The sequence below is a fragment of the Eulemur rufifrons genome, chromosome 9 (genome assembly GCF_041146395.1).
Source record: "Eulemur rufifrons isolate Redbay chromosome 9, OSU_ERuf_1, whole genome shotgun sequence".
NCBI lineage: Eukaryota > Metazoa > Chordata > Mammalia > Primates > Lemuridae > Eulemur > Eulemur rufifrons.
Genome location: NC_090991.1, coordinates 37,893,471 through 37,915,345, shown reverse-complemented (window position 1 = coordinate 37,915,345; position 21,875 = coordinate 37,893,471). Strand labels below are relative to the sequence as shown.

The 21,875-nt window shown below is 46.4% G+C and overlaps 2 protein-coding genes across 2 annotated transcripts; both read left to right on the top strand.

Moving 5' to 3' along the window:
* The first annotated feature begins 4,893 nt into the window (after positions 1 to 4,893).
* Positions 4,894 to 10,466, top strand: LOC138391575 (keratin, type I cuticular Ha3-I-like). The gene is made up of 7 exons (XM_069481408.1): positions 4,894 to 5,304; positions 6,689 to 6,771; positions 7,742 to 7,898; positions 8,829 to 8,990; positions 9,086 to 9,211; positions 9,387 to 9,607; positions 10,020 to 10,466. Exons 1-7 carry the CDS (start codon positions 4,957 to 4,959, stop codon positions 10,135 to 10,137), a joined length of 1,215 nt encoding a protein of 404 aa, XP_069337509.1. The 5' UTR covers positions 4,894 to 4,956; the 3' UTR covers positions 10,138 to 10,466.
* Positions 10,467 to 16,693: 6,227 nt separating this feature from the next.
* On the top strand, positions 16,694 to 21,140 carry LOC138391574 (keratin, type I cuticular Ha3-I). Its single transcript, XM_069481407.1, has 7 exons — positions 16,694 to 17,041; positions 18,067 to 18,149; positions 18,644 to 18,800; positions 20,044 to 20,205; positions 20,301 to 20,426; positions 20,602 to 20,822; positions 21,023 to 21,140. Exons 1-7 carry the CDS (start codon positions 16,694 to 16,696, stop codon positions 21,138 to 21,140), a joined length of 1,215 nt encoding a protein of 404 aa, XP_069337508.1.
* The last annotated feature ends 735 nt before the right edge of the window (positions 21,141 to 21,875 follow it).

Below are 21,875 nucleotides of genomic sequence, written 5' to 3'. Positions count from 1 at the left end.
CTTTGAATGGTTCATGAGATGTTCTTGCAAGGAAGGCTGCCATAGGGTATATCTGGCAGCTGTGTACAGGCTGCTTAGTGAGGGGGCCTCTAAGTTGGTGGGGTTGGGTGAAATAGAAAGAAGATCAATTAGGAGATGAGTGACAACAGGACTGAGGTGGGTGGAGCTGGGCGGGACAGAAGAAGGGTGGATTTTAGAAGCATGACTTAGGATATGGAAGCTGATTCGAGGTAGGAACAATGGTGAGGGAAGGAAGGAAACTAGTACTGATCAAATGCGATTAGTCAGGCTCTCCAGGGAAACACAACCAACAGGAGATATATAGAAAGAGTTTTATGATGAAGAGTTGGCTTATGTGATTATGGAGGCTGAGGGCTCCCACAAGGTACTGTCTTCAAGAGAGAGGTCCAGGAAAGCTGGTGGCTTGGTTCTAACACAGGCCCAAAGGACCAGGAATCAGAAGGACTGCTGGAGTAAGTCCTGGCCCAAGTCTGAAGTCCCAAGAACCACTGATGTCAGAGGGCAGGAGATGATGGATATCCCAGCTCAATAAGAGAGAAAGAATTTGCCCTTCCTCTGCCTTTTTGTTCTATCTGGGCCGTCAGCAGATTGGATGGGGCCCACCCACACTCGGGAGAGTGATCTTCTTTACTCAGTCTACTGACGCAAATTCTGATCTCTTCCAGAAACACCCTCATAGACACACCCAGAAATAATGTTTTACCAATGTCTGGGCATCCCTCAGCCCAGTCAAGTTGACACATAAAATTAACCATCACAAACACCTATTGTGGTTCTGAACTTCTTGAGCCTGAGGAAATGAAACAACAGTGGGTCTCCATTGGAGAGAGCTGGAAAAGAATGACTGGATTTGAGAGAGATATCAGAGAGCTAAATAATGATTGTTAGAGCTGTAGGAGTTCAGGCTGCCAAGGGGAAGATGGTAGAGTGTAGAAGAACATTGGGGGCCACTGATAGGAATGATAGTGCTGACCTGGGGCTCTCTAAAGTCCCTGAAATGGGGTTCAGCCCTGGTTTTGGCAGCTCTCAAGGATAGAAATGACAACTGGGTATGAGCAGTTGGAGAGGGACATGGAAAAGCAGTTGAAGTGACACAGAAGCCAAAGGAAAAATTGCAATGAAGGGGTGGCCAACAGCATCCATGGCAAGGACAGTGAGAATCAGAAAAATCTACTGGTTCTAGCACTGGGGAGGTCACTGATGACTATAAAGAGAACAAGGACTGTAGGATGCTGGGGAAAGAAGCCATATTTCAGTGTTTTCTTTCCAAGTCTGTCTCAAATCACCAACTTGATAGTGAACTTAATGCAAAAGTTCAACATACATAGTAAGCATGAAGCTTACTTTATCCTCTGTGTACTGCTTAAAATGTTTTATCACCTGTGTTTCCCCTTGATCTGCAGAGCAGTAGACATAAACAGGCTTTTCACCCCTTCTCTGAGTGGTCAGTCCAGCTTGCCCAGGAAGTCAAGCACAATTAAATTACATTGCCCTGGATTGTTTTATGTTCTTCTCCTCTCTTCTAGATTGGGTAGAGTTGAAAACATAGCACAGATGAACTTTGTGTTTTTCTGACTTGGCTTGGTCCCTGAAGACCCCAAGTTCCATTCCCACTGGGGGACCAGGATAGAGTGTAAGAGAAACAATGGCAGCTTGGGACAGGGTTTGTGGAATTAGCCTCTGAATCCCGATTAGAGGTGTCTGTAGCTGTCTTTGCTCAGCCTGGCTTACAGCTGACACAGCTGATTCTCCAAGTCTCTCCTGCTTGTCCCTCATTGGAAGCCCTGCTGAATAGAGCCAAGCCTGTTGGCTTAGTTCCTGGATTTCCACCACAATTTGTCCCCTCAATGTCGTGAGGCTGGAGGATTGCCCAGTTGGCCACAGTCGCCTTTATGGAACAGCTTGTGGAAGCCCTATCTCATGTTCTTATAAGCAACTCTAACGGGCTGGCCCAGCAGCATGGGCTGGGGTTGATATTGGACAGTGTTTCTGCTTTTCTAATTCCCCTCTGGGATCCCTCTTTGGCATAAAGTCAGTCTTCTTGCTCTGTGTGCAACCAACGATACTACTCCTGGCCTCTCCTTGATAATTGTATATGTTAAAATATACTTAATCTGCAAGTGGCTGGATATGTTACTTTGCATTTCTAAAAGAATACCTTTTCCATTTTTCATGGTGAGAATTTCAGGCACCAGGACCTGGCCATCAGGGAAGATGGTTTTGGGAAGGAGGGAGGCCTCCTAATGCCTTTAAAGTCCTGCCCCAGGAAGGGTGGCCTTAGGAGAAGACCTGTCCTAGCTCCACTCCATGTTGAGTACCACTGGTTTGTTTGCATGTGATCTCTTTCCACAGAAATAGCCTTGGCTTCCATAATAAATAGTATCCTTAAACCTCAACTGCAATTTGCTCACATCTTAAGACCAGAAGCCTCAACCACAGCGTCTGCCACAATTACATGGGCAAGTATAAAACCTTTCTGTTTGTTAGGATTTGATTTGCTCATCATGTTTATGGAAGGGTCATTGACCAGAGACAATAACATTACTTATGTAAAGGTAAGAATTCACACTGCACAGTAAGTAGAATAAATAAAAAGCAATTGCCTTCTAGACTTCCTGGGAAGCTCATTGATACTTGGCTCTTTTCTCAATAAACCCAAGTCCTCTCAACCATTGTTATCTAATGGCCATGTAACTGTGCAGAAATCATGGTTGCTTCTACTCAAGATGTGGGAATAGTAGTGTTTTCTAAACTCTGCCTACCACCTTCAAAGGCACAAGGGTACTTCCCTCTAGATTATTCCACTGTGACTGAGGTAGAGGCTACAGCAACGGCGATGTGGATCGCCATGGACATGTAATCAACAACACTCTATTTCTTTCCTCTTCTTTAAAAAGAACCATTATCTAGATTTTTCTTTTTTGAAGCTTGGGCATAGAAGGAGGGGAGAAGGACAGGAGGTAATTCTAGAAGAGCTAATGAATTCAGCTATTTGCTTTATGTTATTTGATCTCAACCAATAGGACTTTAATCAGCTTGGTACTGATTTTAAACCAACACACCCATTTCACATCTCACACATGGTGGGGTCATTTTAAAGGCAGAGATTCAGGCTGAGGGGCAGAGAGTTGTGGATTGCGAACATGGAGGAGGAGGAGGTAGGTGCCTCCAATGCATTTGCTCTGCAAGATCACACAAAGCTGCTATTCTTTATAAAAGCATGTTTGAAGCTCCTCCTTGGAAATGATTTTCAGAACCATCCACAAAAAGGCACATTATTATTTTGCAATCACAACTTGTTTCTGATCCAGTAAAGATGTTACTCAGCTTATGTACCCTACTCACTAGGCGTGGTTTCAAATGACATCTGGCTGGTTCAAAACATAAACACACCCTTAGAAGATGAAGATTTGCCTTCAATGAGGATGACCAAAAGAATGTGTCTCAGGTTGTGAGGGCAAGTTTGAAGAAAGGGTGATCTGAGCAATGGCTGTACGGCAGGAGTTAGCATGTAGCTCCAAAATGAGCAACTTTGAGGAGTATCTTCCATATTTTGATCACTAAGAGATTAAACACAAAATCCTCATAGTTGATAGCTCCATCTGGAAGAGCACGAGGGCAGAACATCTGTTTGCCAAAATGTACTGATGGTCACACGATGCCACTCAAGCACATGATGACGTGGTGGCTTTGCAGGGTCACATCATTTGGAGAACTAGGAGCAGGTTATCTCCACATCAGATCAGCTGAGGGTTTCCTTTTTTCAAGCTTCTAGTGGGTATCATGCATTCTTACTTAGTAAACGTCCTTCCATTAGAATAGAAATGACTTTTGGTTCTTTGATAAAGAACAGGCTTGTTATCTCTTGGCCCGTTCTAATTTAGGAGGGGATATTGTCTAGTACTAATTGAGCTCCACTGAGCACACTCCATTCTGCATCTCAGTCGTGAGAGGCAACGGGGAAAGAGAGGCAGTGCAGTGTGATGGAGAGAGTGTAGCCACCAGAATCAGAGACACCTGTGTTTGAATCCAGGCTCCACCATGTAGCAGCTCTGTGACCGTGGGCGACCTCTCAGGGGCTCGGTGTCTTCATCTACAAGCTCTTGCAGGGTTTCGTGAGAACTGAAGGACATAATGCATGTGAAGTTCCTAGCACAGTGCCTAGCGCACCGTGGGAGCTCTGTGAGCAGGAGCCATGACCGGTGACAGAGTCACACTGTGTGTGGGTATATAGTACAGTGCTTCATGCATAGTAGGTGCTCCAAAAAATTTAGTTTTCTTAACATTCTTGTGAACACTGAACAATAGTAGAAATGGAGGCTTCCTGTAGACCCGTAGGAAGAGGAGAGAGTTGCCTCCGTCTGTCTGGATGGGATGGCAAAGGGACATTGAACTGGATGGCCTTGCAAGTCCTTTCCAATCTTAGCTTTCAGGGTCCCCACCCAAACAGTCTTGTTTCCAGATGGGCTTCTGTACGTGTTTTTTCTAACAGGCTCCTAACTGAGTATGAGCTGGAAGAAGCACAAACCTTACCTCCTGTAGGAGACAGAAGTACAGAAGTGCCCCCAACTCTTGGGGACAGGGCACAGCTGTCACCCTAACTCAATGCCCCATGAATAAGCACTGCTGCAGGCAAGTTTGGTCACTTTGAAGCCAAACCATGAAGCTCTTCCTTAACCAACCGGCGTGATTGGTGAGGAGTCCTAACTTAGCAAGAAGCCAGAGTAAAACATTTTATGAGGTAAAGGACTCATGTGAGGTGGCTAAATCACAGATGGAAAAATCAGTAAAGAAGGTAAAAGGAGGAACGCTTCACGCAGTCGCCACACCCACGGTTGCCAGGATATAAAGCCCTGGAGAGGACTAGGGCTTATCCCAGAGGAAAGGAATCAGGCTTTGAAACTGACCTTCAGAGCTCCGCTCCCTGCCAACACCATGTCTTTCTCCTGCTTCCTGCCCAGCTTCAGCTGCCGCACCAGCTGCTCCTCCCGGCCCTGCGTGCCCCCCAGCTGCCACAGCTGCACCCTGCCCGGAGCCCGCAACATTCCCGCCAACGTGGGCAACTGCAACTGGTTCTGTGAGGGCTCCTTCAATGGCAGCGAGAAGGAGACCATGCAGTTCCTGAACGACCGCCTGGCCAGCTACCTGGAGAAGGTGCGTCGGCTGGAGCGGGAGAACGCGGAGCTGGAGAGCCTGATCCGGGAGCGGTGCCAGGAGCAGGACCCCTTGGTGTGTGCCAACTACCAGTCCTACTTCCGGACCATTGAGGAGCTCCAGCAGAAGGTGAGGGGTGGGCACCACGCTGCCAGTTTAATGACCTGTTTATCTAAATTTAGCATACCAACTTCTGAATGGATCCAAGGCTGTTCACAGCTAATGTTGAGAATGATAAAGGTCTACAATTCATTGGCTTAGGTATGACATCAAGTGGTCTTAGAAAATATATTTTGGAACCACAAGGGAAGGGTACAGGCTGGGGACTGAGTGAGGTGTTAGACCGAAATCAGTCAGCAGTCTTATGTTGCTTTTTACCCACAACCAGAATATCAGATTCTTTAGTTCAATTATGATATTCTGGTTTTGTTTTCAGAGCATTATGGCACTTTGAAAAAATAATATGCACCCAAATTATTTCTCTGTGCTAGGGATTTTCTGAGCGAATCTTCAAATATTTATAGCCTTTCAAAGCTGTAGCAAAAGACGGTTTCTACAGCTAGGCAAGAGGGCCATTGACTCCAGAAATCTAAGTAGCACGTGTGGACACATGTACCATCCTCTCGAGCAGTCATGTACACAGATGACAGCTCAGGGCCCTACAAGCAAGAGCAGCAGTGGGTGTAAGTAAAGAGTCCACACAGAGGTGGGACTTCATACCTGGGGTAGGTGAGGGAGGGCTTCCCGGAAGAGGCAATACCTGAGTGGGGTTTGAAGGATGACAGGAGTTTACACCCAACTGTATAAGCCCCTGATTCTTGGAGGGAATTGGCTGTCCACTGTTCTGTCGTTCTGGCAAAGCGAATGCCAGAAAGGGGCCGTGCTACTGGAGTATCATTCATTCATTTACCCGTAGTTGGAGGGTATTAGGCCGGTGCTAGGGTGGGGCATAAAGCACTGAGTAAGACGATCTCTTTCCTTCAGCAGCTCACAATCTAACAGGGAGATAAATGTGGAAACAATTGACCACAGGAAGGTCACAGAAGTGTTACTGGATAAGTGTAAACTCCGTAGGTTACACAAGGGGCCCTGCTAGGTACAGGGCATTCGAGGTCCTTCCAGGTGGAAGGAGAGGCTTTGTGCAAAAGCATGGGCGAGGGGAATATGAAGGTGGGTTTGTCCTGGTTTGCCTGGAACTCTTCTGGTTTAGCATCCCAGGAACCCCCTCAGTCCTGAGCAAGCTGAGACGGCTGCTCGGTGAATTCAGTTCAGGCGGGAAGCTAGAGGCAGACCAAGAGGAGTAGAGTTCACGATGAAAGGCACATTTCACCTTGACGTCCTGGTTTTGAAACAATCAGTCCTATGAATGAATCTTCATTTTATCCCCAAACTAAAAATCTGAAAGGACTCAAAGCTGTTTGGAGGGAATATGGTTGAAAGAAAATAGCTTTCGCTTTGAGGCACAGGGCAATCCTTTTGGGCGTGACGCATTTCCAATTCATCCCGTCCCCAGATCCTCTGCAGCAAGTCTGAGAACGCCAGGCTGGTGGTGCAGATAGACAACGCCAAGCTGGCCGCGGATGACTTCAGGACCAAGTAAGATTTTTCTAATGATCAGAGCGGTCTAGTAACAAGACAGGTGGAACTGCAAAGTCATGAACTTCCTATCTTGGGAGTGTGCAAGCAGAAGCTTCCGGATGATATTGGGAGGATTCTTGTATTGGGTTAGAGTTAGGTGAAATGTCAGCGTCTCCTTCCTGGGCGCTAAGATTCTTGAAGTTTGGTTGTAAGAAAATACCCATTCCTTCTCCTTTTCAACTCAACAACTGGACCAAGTTTAAAAGTGAATTGCATACTGATCTCTTAGTCTACAGTAGCCACTATCAGTCCAGCAAAACACGTTATTAAAACACAAAAATATGAGGCAAAATCTATTGCTTTCAGAGAATCAATTAATATTTTTAGAGATGACTATTATAATCATGAGAATCCTTTGCATTTTTATGAGACTTTAGAATTTACAATGTAATTTTACCTACATTTATTTCATCATCTTCAGCCCAACCCTGTGAAGTGTTCATTTCTCTTCATTTTACGGATGAGGAAACCAAGGCTCAGAGAGATTAAGGAATCTGTCCACAGCCAGTTAATGGCAAGGCTGGATCGAACTGCCATCTACTTTTGTGCTTCTCTCATGAGATTGCTTCTCAGCATGGCTGCAAAGGACAGCAAGGTAGTCTGTAGCGGGCTTACGAAGTGCGCCCACTTGCTTCAGGCAGCAGAAATGGCAGGGCTCAGTGGACAGCACCTTGTGAATGGGACTCTTCGAGCAACTGGAGGTAACCTTAGATGAAACTATACACAGGCATCCCACCAGTACCTTCAGTGTGGGTCGCAGGGACGAAATAGACCTTCTTACTTAGCACAGCGGTATTTTTTCCCCTTTAAAACAACTTAAAAAAAAATTCAAAACATAATGAATTTGGCTATGTCAGTCAAGTAGAGCCCAGGAAACAGTCTTCTTCTTTGACCCCCTTATTCTTTTGACCTCTGGCTGTGTGTGCAGGTACGAGACCGAGCGGTCCCTGCGGCAGCTGGTGGAGTCGGACATCAACAGTCTGCGCAGGATCCTGGACGAGCTGACCCTGTGCAGGTCTGACCTGGAGGCCCAGGTGGAGTCCCTAAGGGAGGAGCTGCTGACCCTCAAGCAGAACCATGAGCAGGTAAGAGGGTTATAGCCCCCAACATCTCGATACTGAGAGCTCCATGACTCTCCTGAGTAGGGTAAACACCTATCTTGAGTTCCTTAGTGTTTAGGCAACATTTTGCTGGTTGATCAAAGTATACTTTGGGGCTTGCTGGGGAATGTGTTATAGCTTGTCTCTTTTACACAAACGAATGTGGTCAGCCAAACTATTTCCACTTGGGGACAGATACGTGAGGCCAAAAGGCCACACAAAGATCTTTAAAATATCTTTTGCTGTTTGATAAGATCTATTATTTTCTGGATAGGTGCCAAATTAACAGCCAAGACTGGAAGGAGAGAGCAAACATCCACATACTCTGTTTTACCGAGATAATCAGAGCTCAGGCTGGATAAATGGGTGGACGGATGGATGGATGGATGGATGGGGAAAAATGGGAGAAATGAAAGAACTGAATAATGGTTGATTCAGCTCTTGTGGTGAATGCAGTACTAGAAAATCAGATATGTGTTTCAAACATTAGATGTCATCATGAGGTGTTTTTATACCTTTGATAGACAGTATATAAAAGTAGATGTGAAATGAATGAGGGAAGTTAAACCTGGTTTCTTATAGTTAAGTAGCAACACTTACAAACCAATTATCATGCCAGGCTTATCACTGAGCAAAGGGGAAATCAGAGAGAAATGATAGAACCCTAGAGTGGGAAGAAATATTAATAGTCATTTAGACAAGCAGCTCATTATTCAGATGAGGACACAGACTCAGAGGGGGCCTGACTCTCCAAGGGTGACTTAGCTGGGTGACTTCAACTGGGCTTCAATTCATGTTTCCTAAATTCCAATGTAATCCTCTTCCCTCTGAGTTGGACTTCCACAAAAAGGTTATTTATAGACGGTTTTTTTTTTTTTTTTCCTGTGGGTTTATTCCTTCCCTTTTCTCTATCAGGAAGTCAACACCCTGCGCTGCCAGATCGGAGACCGCCTCAACGTGGAGGTGGACGCTGCCCCCGCCGTGGACCTGAACCAGGTGCTGAACGAGACCAGGAGTCAGTACGAGGCCCTGGTGGAGACCAACCGCAGGGAAGTGGAGGAATGGTTCACCAGGCAGGTGGGTATCGCTCAGCACGTGGCCACTCAGCCCCCAGACCCCCCAGGGCCCTCGAGGCAGGGTCTGATCCTGTGTCTTCCTCTTGTGTGTTTCAGACCGAGGAGCTGAGCAAGCAGGTGGTGTCGAGCTCGGAGCAGCTGCAGTCCTACCAGGCGGAGATCATCGAGCTGCGCCGCACAGTCAACGCCCTGGAGATTGAGCTGCAGGCCCAGCACAACCTGGTGTGTGCTGCTCAGCCCTGCTGGAGAGCCAGGGGCAGTCGGGGAGGCGGGGCCGCGGGGATGCCCTTTGGGCCACATGCTCTCCTTAGTCTTGGATCTTGTGGAGTCTTCAGACCCCCATGGAGACACCGTTTAAAGGCGCAGTTCTCTGACATGCTTCATCTCTGCCTCACAGAGAAACTCTCTGGAAAACACGCTGACGGAGAGCGAGGCCCGCTACAGCTCCCAGCTGTCCCAGGTGCAGGGCCTGATCACCAACGTGGAGTCCCAGCTGGCCGAGATCCGGGCCGACCTGGAGCGGCAGAACCAGGAGTACCAGGTGCTGCTGGACGTGCGGGCCCGGCTAGAGTGTGAGATCAACACGTACCGGGGCCTGCTGGAGAGTGAGGACTGCAAGTGAGTACCTGGCAGGCGGCCCCTCTGTAAGACACACACACGCACAGATCTACTAAAGGATAAAACAGGGACCTTGCAGATCAGGTTTCAAATGCTGACCTGTCTGTAGAGACCAGAGTTTTATATTATAGCAGTAGGAAGCATAGGGTATTGGTTGCTTACATACCTGGGGTAAATGTATTTTCTGTTCCAAAAGATAGTCACGAGGCGAGACTGCTTCTCCCACTGGTGATCCTTTCCGTGCTGATGGGCAAAGGAAGCCTTACACCTTGAGGGTGGCTTGGTGCATCAAAAGGGAAAACAAAACTGTAACAATCACAGGTTCTGCTTGTTCCTGTGTCTCCTTGGGTTGAGCCCCCTACTTTTAAAATCACCCTCCTTGTGCTGATGATCTAATGATTCTGTGTTCCAGGCTGCCCTGCAACCCCTGCGCCACAACCAACGCGTGTGACAAGCCCATCGGACCCTGCGTCACCAATCCTTGTGGGCCTCGCTCCCGCTGCGGGCCCTGCAACAACTTTGTGTGCTAGATACCCTGGGGCCAGCAGGAGGATGGCAAGAAGGCAGAAACACCATCGTCCGACCTGCTCTGCCTCTCTGACGGCCACAGAACCCCACCCCATCCCCATCGGTCATGGCCTGGAAGGAGAACAAATGCCCAGCGTCACGGCCTGGCTCTGAGCCCAGGCCCATCTGATCCTCTCCAGCCACGGCCTCTCTCGTAGTCAGCCTGTGTTCTGACAGTCTGAGGGGTTTGAGCAGTGAAGGTGCCATACGAGGTGTTTTGTGGATCTCTCTGTTGCTTCTACCTCCCTTGCAGTTCCCCAAACCTCCTAATAAACTTTCCTCTTGCAAAGCAGACATAATTCTCATTGGCATTCATTCTTTTCAAAGTGTTCACTCTGTGTGTGCTTCTTATAAAGCCACTTGAAAGCCCAAGAGGACTTTATAGTTTAACCCTCTCCTAAAAGGTCTTCACCACCATTCATTAACATTCATTAAGCACGGTGAGCCCCAGCTTCCACTCAGGTCAGCATAAAACCAGCAGGATCCCTAGGGCAGGAGCCTCATCTGAATATGATAAACACACTCATTATGGGACCTTCTCAGTAAAATGCAACGGTTAGCACTTCTAGAAAGTTCCACTTTTTCTTTTCCAAGTTCCTACCCAAAGAGGACAGAAGCTAATATTTACTGATCACCTACCAAGTACCAGGAACCGTGCTACTAATTTTTTCTCTTATTACTATATAGCGTGGAAGGAGCAATGACAGGGCTGAACCCAGAGTTCACTCTGCACGCCAGTTACATGTGAGGTGCAGCTACGAGAGAAGAAAACTGATTCCAGGCGAACACATGGGGTTCACACATCCTCCTGGGGAGACATGAGGCTGTCAGCGCCCAAAACATCTCCGGAACCCTCCTGTGGGAAATACTGAAAAACTCATAATAGTAAAAGGGATCATCTTTCTTATTTGAGTAATAGCCAACAGATCTTTAAAGTGTTTCTCTTCTCATTTGAAATTTTTAACCGCTGGAACTAAATTTGAATTTTGGGACCCTCCCCCCTAAAAGTTATTTAGAACAAAACTAGGATATTAACGATTCCTTCCTTCTCAATGTTGTGGAATAATTTCTGCAGTATAGGTACCAGTTCTTCTTTGTAGGTTTGGTAAAATTCGTGTGTGAACCCGTCTGGTCCGGGACTCTTTTTCTGTTGGAAGATTTTTTTTTTTTTTTATTGCTGCTTCAATTTCAGTGCTTGATATCGGTCTGATGAGGAATTCTATTTCTTCCTGATTGAGCTGAGGGAGGTTGCATGTTTCTAAGAATTAGTCCATTTCCTCCACGTTTTCAAGTTTTGGGGCATAGAGATTTTTATAGTATTCAAAGATGATGTTTTTAATTTCCATGATGTCAGTTGTGACTTCTCCTTTTTCATTATTGAGCTTATTAAAGTCCTTTCCTTTCTGCTTCTGGTCAATCTAGCAAGAGGCCTGTCAATTTTGTTTATCTTTTCAAAGAACCAAACATACTTTGGACCTTCACATTCTAGCTCATCTGTCACTGTCCAAATCTCTCTGTGATACGTTCTGGTAAATTTCCTTAGATATCCTTCCCAGCTCACGTGTTCTTTTTCCGTCTTTGTCTAATCTGATGTTTAACCCATTGATTGAGTTTTCCAATTTATTTTTTTTAGAGAATAAAGGCTTTTAAATTAATTTTTAATGATTTGACTTTAATAAATGCAATTCTAAGTGGGATTATAATACACTGGCTTTGTAAGAAAAGAATCTTTCAGTTATTAAAGCTAACAATAATTTGATACATAAAACATGATTGCACACATAAAAGTACATAAAGAGAATGATGAAGCAGAAATGTATATCTTGTGTTTTAATATAAATAAGGAAATGTGATATTTCATTTGAAAACCAACAAAATAACATCAGTCCCCAGACAAAAAACTAGTAGGAGGTCTACTTAATTCTATAAAAATAAATTTGTCATTTGATTAAATGTCCAATAGGATTATAAGAGTCAGAACTTTGCTTTTAATTATAATTTTGTTAGCTCACCAGAAGTGGAGAGAAAGCTTAGTACCTTGAATGATATTACTGATGTCAAAAGAAACTCTTGACTTTCTGAAGCTAATAGAGATCTAGTGACTAAAAATTTACCTTTAAAATTTATATTAATAATTATATTTTCATTTCTAGAAGTTCTGTTTGATTTTTAAAAAACATGCATAATTTATGCATTTTTGCATAATGGGTACCATTTTTTAGGGGTTTGATTCCTTATTTTGTACTATAATCTCTTTAAACATAGTTGCTTAACATTCTATACTTTAATCTCTGATTTCTTGTGTCTTCTACTCCTTGCTCATTGTGAATTATTTCCTTGTGTGTTTTGTTAATTTATCAACATGAAGTTCCTGAATCATATGGGTAGTGTAGATTCAACCCCCAAACCATGGTGATAAACAGGTCTGTGGTTTAACTATCTTGTGCTATTATTATTTTTAATTTAGAGCCTAGTAAAAGATAGTTCAATTTTTTAAAAATATTCCTATGGCAATGAGCATGCTTTATTTTTCTAGTTTACCTTTTTACTAAGGGTGCAGTATTTTGAGGGACTTGCATTTTTCAGTGGTCTTAGTTCTAACTCTCATAAAGATCAAAGCCTTGTCCCCCTTCCTCATCTCTCTGGTCTAATATATCCTTTTCCAATTTGGACTCTTTCACAAACTCTGTGTGTGAGCTTGGGCAAGTCACTTCCCTTTTGGGTCAAAGTTATGTCATTTGTAAAATGAGAGAGTCCGGTGAAATGACCAGTTAGGTCCTTGGCAGCTCCAACATGCTAAGCTTCTAGGCTTCATCTGACTTAGCTACTATTTCCAGAAAAGAGATTCCATTATCCTTTATCTGTATGTGGGAAGTCCACTGTAAGGAAGTGGGTCAGGATGAGGTCATGTTAACATCCGATCTTGGACTATGGGCTGGCAGTCAATGGCAGAATATTGCTTCTGGAGTTGTTTCCCTTTGACCTTTCCTTCACCAGAAGCTCAGACCACATGCTGGCAATTCAAGAGCTACAAGCAGCCTGGTTTCCCTTCATCAGTCCTTAATAGCTCACCTTTGGAATTAGCAAAGTCAACAGTTCTCACAAGGGTGTGAAAGCCAATGATGGCGAAGGCTTTATTTCTAGGCTAACGAGCTCAAAGTGCAATTCAGTGATTATGTCTGGGTAGAGACCTTATCAGCTCCTTTTACAACCCATTGCTTCCTTAGAAGACTTGTAAGAATTTCCTTTTGGAATTTTTAAGGTAAATTTTATTTTGTTTCTTGTGCAGAAGTAATACGTATGTTTTCAAAAAATTTGGAGAGAGCAAAAAAGTATAGAGAAGGAAAAAGAAAAAGCAGTCATAATCCCAGCATTTAAAAACATTCAATGTCTTCATGGCAGAAGACAGGGTAGTGGTTTTTTATCTCTTAATCATCCCCTCATTTTAAAACTAATTTAATTTTTAATGTTGCTATGACAATATTTGTGTACCTTATTTTGGGTAAGTGTATTACTATCAAGTAGAGTCATCATTGTTTGACTGATTGTTCTAAGTTGCCCCAAACTGATGGGATATAATTCTATATCTGATGGGATACAGTTGTATCTGAATTACTCCAAATCATTGGGATATAAATGTATCATCAACTTAGAAACCACAACTGAAATCAGAGAGGCAACGAGGAACCTCAGTACTGCTGAATTCTATATTTCCACATTCACCTTATTTCTTCTTCAACAGAGCATACCTGTGGATAACAAGATTTTGTTTTCTATTTTCTTTCTTTTTTTCTCACTGCCTTTGGTTTCTGCACTGAGGCAATGGCAGATCGGAGTGGTTGTGAAATTAGTCAGCGTTTCTGTAGCACGGCGATGGGGCTGGGAGAGCAGTGGGAACTGGCAGCTTTGGGTCCTAAATAAATGATACCAAGCAAGTCATTTCCCCATCCTGAGCCTCAGTTTCCCCATTTGTAAAATGAGGGGGTTGGGTGAGATGACCATTAAGATCCCCAATATCTTTCTTGTTCTGACATTTCCCTCTCTCCTTTGACCTCTTTGAGATTTGGGATCTACATTAGGAGGTGGGAGACAGGAGAGGAAGGGCCCAGTGCAAAGCAGTCTGGGTTTTGATCGCAGCTGTCGCTGGAATGTGCTGGGTAGTGAGCACCCTTCTCAGTGCTCTGCTTTGTCCTCTGCTAGCAAGGACGTAAGGAGCGTCTCCCCTCCCTGGGCAATGTGTACCTTCTAGGCACATAATTGAATTTCTTCCTCATTGTTTCTCTTTAGGATACCAGATAGGGGTCAAAACAGAAGTGGTGTCATATGCATGGGCAGTTCATTACCTATGCTTCTTGGATAATTGTTCTTAAATCACAAACTACTGTGAATCATCAAGTTCAAACAAACCCGTCATCTCTGAACTGCTTAAAGCATACTCCAATTATCGTATGAAAGTCTGTATTGGGTAGACCAACGCTCACAAGCTTTGTGATCAGGTGTACGCATGGATTGTGGCAGAACTTCTCCAAGTAATGAATATCTCAGCTCCATGTGTTTGAAGTCTGAGTTTACAAAAGACCAACCTGGGCCTTACTTTAAGAATGTGCATACAGTAGGCACACCTGTGTGACCCGGAAAAGACCAATGCCAGGACCCGCTCCATGGTCATGATCATATGTGGCCCCTTTGCTCTCCTCCCTGACTTTCTGTAATACTACAAACTCGTCCTCTTCATCTTTTTCTCACCATTTCTCCATTTATACCTGATTCTTTTTCCTTCTTTTTGACCTCTGGTTGAGAAATCCTCTGAAGTCCGGTCTCAGCCCGGAGTTGCTCTTCTCTTTGCGTGCTCTGTGTAGGCTCGTTTCTGTAATGCTTGGCTTGTCCTAAAACCTTGTCTGACATTTATCATCTCAGCCATGAACTCTAGTCTTCTTGGACTGGTGCAGGAACCTTCTTGCTGTTCTCTGTGCCTCCAATCTTTCCTTCATTTTTCCAAAACAGATAAACGTTTGCTAAAACATGTCCTAAAACAGCTTTTGTCACTCCATACGCAGGCTCAAAAGCTTACACTTCCCTTTCAGGGAAGCCCAAGCTCCTCACTTTGCCATTGAGACCTCCACATGGGACCATGACTCCCCCCACAGCTGTATTTTCCACCACTTCCCTTTATAACTCTCCCCTCGCAGCTGCCCAGACTTACCTGGGCACCCCCATCAGCCAGGCCCTGAGCTTTCCTGCCCTGTTCCTGTGTGCACCCCGTCCTCCCACCTGCAGCTCCTACTTTCCCCCTCTGCTTCCTAGACACTTTCCCACCCCAGCATAAATCCGTTCTGTGAACCTCCAGTCCTGGAGGCACTTGCTTTCCCCAGTGTCTAAGCCACCCACTTGCCACCTGTCACCTCCTGCCTCAGATTGTTATGTCCTGCTCATCCCATCACCACTTAGCACACACCTGTTCAACACTGCCTGCTGTGTACCAGGTGCCTAGAGCTGGGGGCTCAAAGTTGAAATAGACCCCACTCTTGCCTTCAGGAAACTCAAATAGAGAGCAAGCTAAGCAATGTCATGCTCAAGATCAAATGAGAGCCCAGAGAGAAGGAAGGGATGACCCTACCTGAAGAAGTTGGGGAAGGAGGTAGGCCATTTCTATTTAAGCAGCATGATGCGGTGGAAAGAACTTCTTATCCCTACCCTCTATGCCTCAGTTTGCCCATCTGTAGAATGGGAATTATATCATTTACCTTGAGGGGCTGTGTTGAGGAGTGAATGTGATCATGTTTGTGAAAAGTGTCTAGCACCACCTGTGAGGTGCTCGACAGGTACAAGCTGCTCTGACCACAGCACTGGTCCCACCCTCCTCTCCTCGCAGTGTCTAGTTCGCTGCCCTGGACCAATCACGATCCTGGTGGATATCCATCGTTTCGTGGATTGACATTGTCATTATCCACCATGTCAGGAAATAGGGCCACCAGGGACCAGGTGGTTTGAACTGTTCCAGAAAGGATCTATTCCTTTTTCTGAGAACCACAAATTTGGAATTTGGCATTTGGAAATTTGACATAGCGAAAGATACATGGGCAAGAGCTATGTTTCTCCATCTCAGCAAGGAGTTGGGGCCCTCAAGCCAGAAAGCAGAGTGACACTGTCCCGTGCCCACCACACCCCACTAATGAACCCGGGGCTTTCATGAGTCTGGCTCTTTGAAGCCACACCATGAAGCTCTTACATCATGACACGCAGCATGGAAAAGGAGTCCTGACTTAGCGAGAAGCCCGAGTGGAGTCTTTTATGAGGGGAGGGACTCTTCTGAGGAGACACAGCAAACGGAGGGGAGGGCTTTTGATATCAACAAATGAGCAAAAAAAAAAAAAAAAAAAAAAAAGGAGGGGAGGCCTCACATGTCCACACCCTTTGCAGCGGGGTATAAATGCTGGGCAGAGGAAGGGGACCCACAGCTCTGCGGCTTGGAGAACTCGGACTCTGTCTTCAGCCAGGCACACGCTCCCTCCCAGCACCATGTCTTTCTCCTGCTTCCTGCCCAGCTTCAGCTGCCGCACCAGCTGCTCCTCCCGGCCCTGCGTGCCCCCCAGCTGCCACAGCTGCACCCTGCCCGGAGCCCGCAACATTCCCGCCAACGTGGGCAACTGCAACTGGTTCTGCGAGGGCTCCTTCAATGGCAGCGAGAAGGAGACCATGCAGTTCCTGAACGACCGCCTGGCCAGCTACCTGGAGAAGGTGCGTCGGCTGGAGCGGGAGAACGCGGAGCTGGAGAGCCTGATCCGGGAGCGATGCCAGGAGCAGGACCCCTTGGTGTGTGCCAACTACCAGTCCTACTTCCGGACCATCGAGGAGCTCCAGCAGAAGGTGAGGGGTGGGCACCACGCAGCATGTAGCAGGAAGCTGTAGGAACAGAATCTGAGCTCTTATTGAGAAACAACATGAGCTCTTGCTGTGATTGACAGGTTGAAGTCTGGCCTTTCCATCTTGTTTTCTCCAGGGCCCATCTCATTTCAGACTTGGGACTGTTAGGTCTGAGTATTAGCATAGTGCTAGTCTAGGCGGAGGTAGCAGCACTTTGCATAAATAAGCTGTAATTAAAAGCCGCCTCTGAATGCGTCCATGCATTTGCTAAGCTCCGGAATTATTACCCCCAGGTGAGAGAAAAGGACTGAGCTCAGGAAGGAAGCTGAGGAAATGGGACCTTTTGTAAGGATTGGGCCATTTTCTCTCTCCCTCGTCTGAGCTTGTGGCTGCTCATGACGCTGGTGGCCTTCCTCTTCTGGGGACATAATTATCCTGACATTGTCACTCTGATCTTCATGCCTCTGGGCTTCTCCTATTACACATTGTCCAGTAAGCATCAAAAATATTTGGCTCAAACCAGAAAGATTGGAAACTACCTAGAAGGAAATAGCACCAAGCCATGCAGGGTATCTGGGAGAATGCAACTGCTTCCCTGACCCGGCCCCCTGTAATTTCTAGTTTCCATATTTATTTTCCCGACTTGATTGAAAGTTTCTTGAGGGCAGGATCCAGTGCTTACTTGTTTTATATCTTCAGCTCCTAGAACCATGCCAGGCACACAGTAGATATTTTTAGTAAGTATTAATTAGTATTATTACTATCAGCTTCTCAGTATTACTTGTTAGGAAAGAAAAAAGATTATCTATTCATACCTTTCTTGCATATTTTGGTTTTCTTTTTTTTCCAATTTAATTTTTCAAAAACTTATTGAGCACTTATTGTACCTAGACAGCATTTGATAGTCTTTAATAAGATACTCTATGATTTCTCATCCTGATCCTACCAAACAAGCACATTAGTGGGGATTGCTGTTGGTGAAAAATAACCAAGTCCTTGCTCGTTCTAGAATGTTTTGGGTCTTCTAGATCCTGTGCAGCAAGTCTGAGAATGCCAGGCTGGTGGTGCAGATCGACAACGCCAAGCTGGCCTCGGATGACTTCAGGACCAAGTGAGTGAGCAAGGGGGGCACTGCTGAAAATCTCTCTCCTTCTCCTGTTTGTCTCCAAATGCTTTCCCCGATATCTGCACAGCCATTGCACACCAGAGCTCAGAGCTCCCTTCTCCTGTCCTCAGACTCCTCCTCCTGCTGCTTCTCTGTAAAGTGACATCCTCCAGTCACACTGCGACTCAGTGTGGACGTCTTGGCCCCTGATATTCTACTATGCACAGAGCTCAATCGTGAGAATAAGGGAAGTGTGTTAATCTTGGAAATCTCACAGTTTCTGAGCTTTTAGCCTCCAAATCCACCGGTTCTTTAAAAAAATAATAATGACCAGTCCATTTTCCTCCATGAGCTACTGCTTGATGTTGAAAACCTAAACCAACGAGATGGCTATAAAACTACAAACCCTAATTCTCAGTTGTTTGACAAACCAAACCAAAGAGGAGTCAAGGCCAGGCCTGTCCCTGCCTGGCTTGTCCCTGATCCCGCTGTGATCACAGGTATGAGACCGAGCAGTCCCTGCGGCAGCTGGTGGAGTCGGACATCAATGGCCTGCGCAGGATCCTGGACGAGCTGACCCTGTGCAGGTCTGACCTGGAGGCCCAGGCGGAGTCCCTGAGGGAAGAGCTGCTGTCCCTCAAGCAGAACCACGAGCAGGTGAAGTTCCCCAAAGAGCGATAGGATCAGACTCGCCTGGGCCTGTTTCCCAACCTCCACAGAGACTGGGCCAGCCTGTCAGGGGGAGCTCCATTAGCCAAGGAAGCTATTCTGCAAACAAAAAGGGATCTGTAGAGAATGAGTAATCTAAGATTCAGTGATATGAGATTAGGATTTTTCTGCCAGAGGCAGCAATGAGAGTGAAGGAAGCTGGCAAGCCCAGTAGTGAGGAAAGGTCAGAGCCAAGGCAGCAGCTGCAGCCTCTTCCGTGGCCGGGTCGGGGCGCTCCTGCAGCGATCTATTCCTGCTCTCCATCTTGTGCCTGGAGACAGCAGGAGGGGTCTCCAGGAGGGCACATGGCAGAGAAGGCTGAGCTGGAATAAAACTCTCCTCATTCCCCTCCTGAGCTCTTTCTGCTATTCAGTGCTGCTTTCCAGCAACATTGAGCAAAACGCTCACTCACCGTCATGGCTCAGTCATGCATGAGGAAGAAGGCAGATGTTTTACACAAACTTCTAATCCCAGAACAGTGTACATGGTGACAGTTCGTATTGAGGGCTTAACGTGTACCAAACATTGTGCTAAGTGCTTTAGAACTCCAGAGGCAGTTCTCGTTTTAGGATGAAGAAATTGAGGCTTCAAGAAGCTTCCAGAAGCTATAAAGTATGTGGTAGAGATGAAACCCAATTCAAATCTGTCTAACATCCACTTAAGCCCAAGTCCCAAGCTGTGCTTAGCAGTAAGGTGAATAGATGCTTATCGCCTTCAGCAAAGTCCACACTGGTGGAACCGACAGATCAACAGATCTATTCTGTCCCAGGAGGGCAGATTTTGAAGCAAGCATTCTTCATTGTTTCTCTACCAGACTCTGTCCTTTTCTTTGCCCACGCTTGAGAATCAACATAAGCACCATGCAGTGTGCAGCAGAAGCCCTGGACTGGGCATCGGGGGACCATAGTTTACACTGGGGTTACCACGTCTCAGCTCTGAGGCTAAACCTGCCTCTCTCTAAATGAGGAGTGGTCCACCGCACGAGAAGGGCAGAGGGAGGTCACGGACTTGAAAGCACTTTGTAAAGTGAAATACTCGGATTAGTCACTGAATATAGAACCTGGTTAATGAGAGGATCAGAGGAAACGAAGCTTGCTGAATGCTTAAGAATGAACAGAAGCTGGACTGCGTTCTCTCAAGGAGAGCACCAGCGTCCTTTGTGAAATTTTAACTTTTGCTCTTTCTCCACCAGGAAGTCAACACCCTGCGCTGCCAGATCGGAGACCGCCTCAACGTGGAGGTGGACGCTGCCCCCACCGTGGACCTGAACCAGGTGCTGAACGAGACCAGGAGTCAGTACGAGGCCCTGGTGGAGACCAACCGCAGGGAAGTGGAGGAATGGTTCACCAGGCAGGTGGGTATCGCTCAGCATGTGGCCACTCAGCCCCCTGGACCCCCAGGGCCCTTGAGGCAGGGTCTGATCCTGTGTCCTCCCCTTGTGTGTTTCAGACCGAGGAGCTGAGCAAGCAGGTGGTGTCGAGCTCGGAGCAGCTGCAGTCCTACCAGGCGGAGATCATCGAGCTGCGCCGCACGGTCAACGCCCTGGAGATCGAGCTGCAGGCCCAGCACAACCTGGTGTGTGCTGCTCAGCCCTGCTGGAGAGCCAGGGGCAGTCGGGGAGGCGGGGCCGCGGGGATGCCCTTTGGGCCACATGCTCTCCTTAGTCTTGGATCTTGGTACTTCTCAGGAACCCCATGGAGACACTCTTTAAAAGAGCAGCTCTCTGACGTGCTTTATGTCCCCCTCGCAGAGAAACTCTCTGGAAAACACGCTGACGGAGAGCGAGGCCCGCTACAGCTCCCAGCTGTCCCAGGTGCAGGGCCTGATCACCAACGTGGAGTCCCAGCTGGCTGAGATCCGGGCTGACCTGGAGCGGCAGAACCAGGAGTACCAGGTGCTGCTGGACGTGCGGGCCCGGCTGGAGTGCGAGATCAACACGTACCGGGGCCTGCTGGAGAGCGAGGACTGCAAGTGAGTTTGGGGCTGGTAAATTTTTCCTTGGGACACATGAGGTTGCTGTGGGGCTGAATAGTTTTCTTGATGGAAATGAATTTATAATTCCAAGCTTTTTGTTGGAGGGAGTCCAAGGAAGAACAATATTCTTACACAAAGCGCTTTTAGTATCTTCCTAGCTCTTCGGCTCATGTTACTCTATGATTTTCTGTCCACAGGCTCCCTTGCAACCCCTGTGCTACAACCAATGCGTGTGACAAGCCCATTGGGCCCTGCGTCCCCAATCCCTGTGCCTCACGTGCCTGGTGTGGGCCCTGCAACACCTTTGGGCGCTAGAGGCCCCCCTGCCAGGAGGAGGAGATGGGCATCGGTCACACCCAACTCATCTTCATCCCAACATCTCTAACAGGGACCATGCTTTGGACAGAGGCAGAAACCTTCCTACCAGCCCCAGTTTCTGGGGGTCAGCTTTAGCTTTCCCCTGTATTCTTAGCTTGATCCTTCAGCATAAGAGACTGCAAGATCTGTCTTCTGCGTCACACAGAGAAACCTACAGCAGGATCATGTAATATCTTCTAAATGTGACTTAAAAATAATTACATGAAGTATGGCAGAACTGATGGGCATGCTACGGAATGGGACATAATGGGAATAAATCTTCCTTGTCGCTCTTTTGGTCTATGGAGATGCAATAAAAAACCTTTGTTTACCTCCTAATAAACTCTCATTCTGGCACAAAAGCTGTAATTGTTTCACTCAATTCCAAAACTGGGTGTCTAGCATAAATAAAAGGTCACCAGATGGAGGGGTTATTCACTCCAATATATGGTCTGTGGCTTCCTTCAAAGCAAAAGTCTCCACCAGCCATCACCCATGGGTCTGGGAAGAACAAGGTGGGAAAGAGAATGGCAAAGCCACGTGACAGTGTCTAGACGCACAGGAACTGTTCATTTCGAAACACGAAGTACGGGGATGTGTAAACATTTGGAGTAAAGAAAAAAATGCATTAAGGTAATGTCAATCTATCTATCCTAGAGGGTGTGTGTATATATATCTCATAGACACACATAC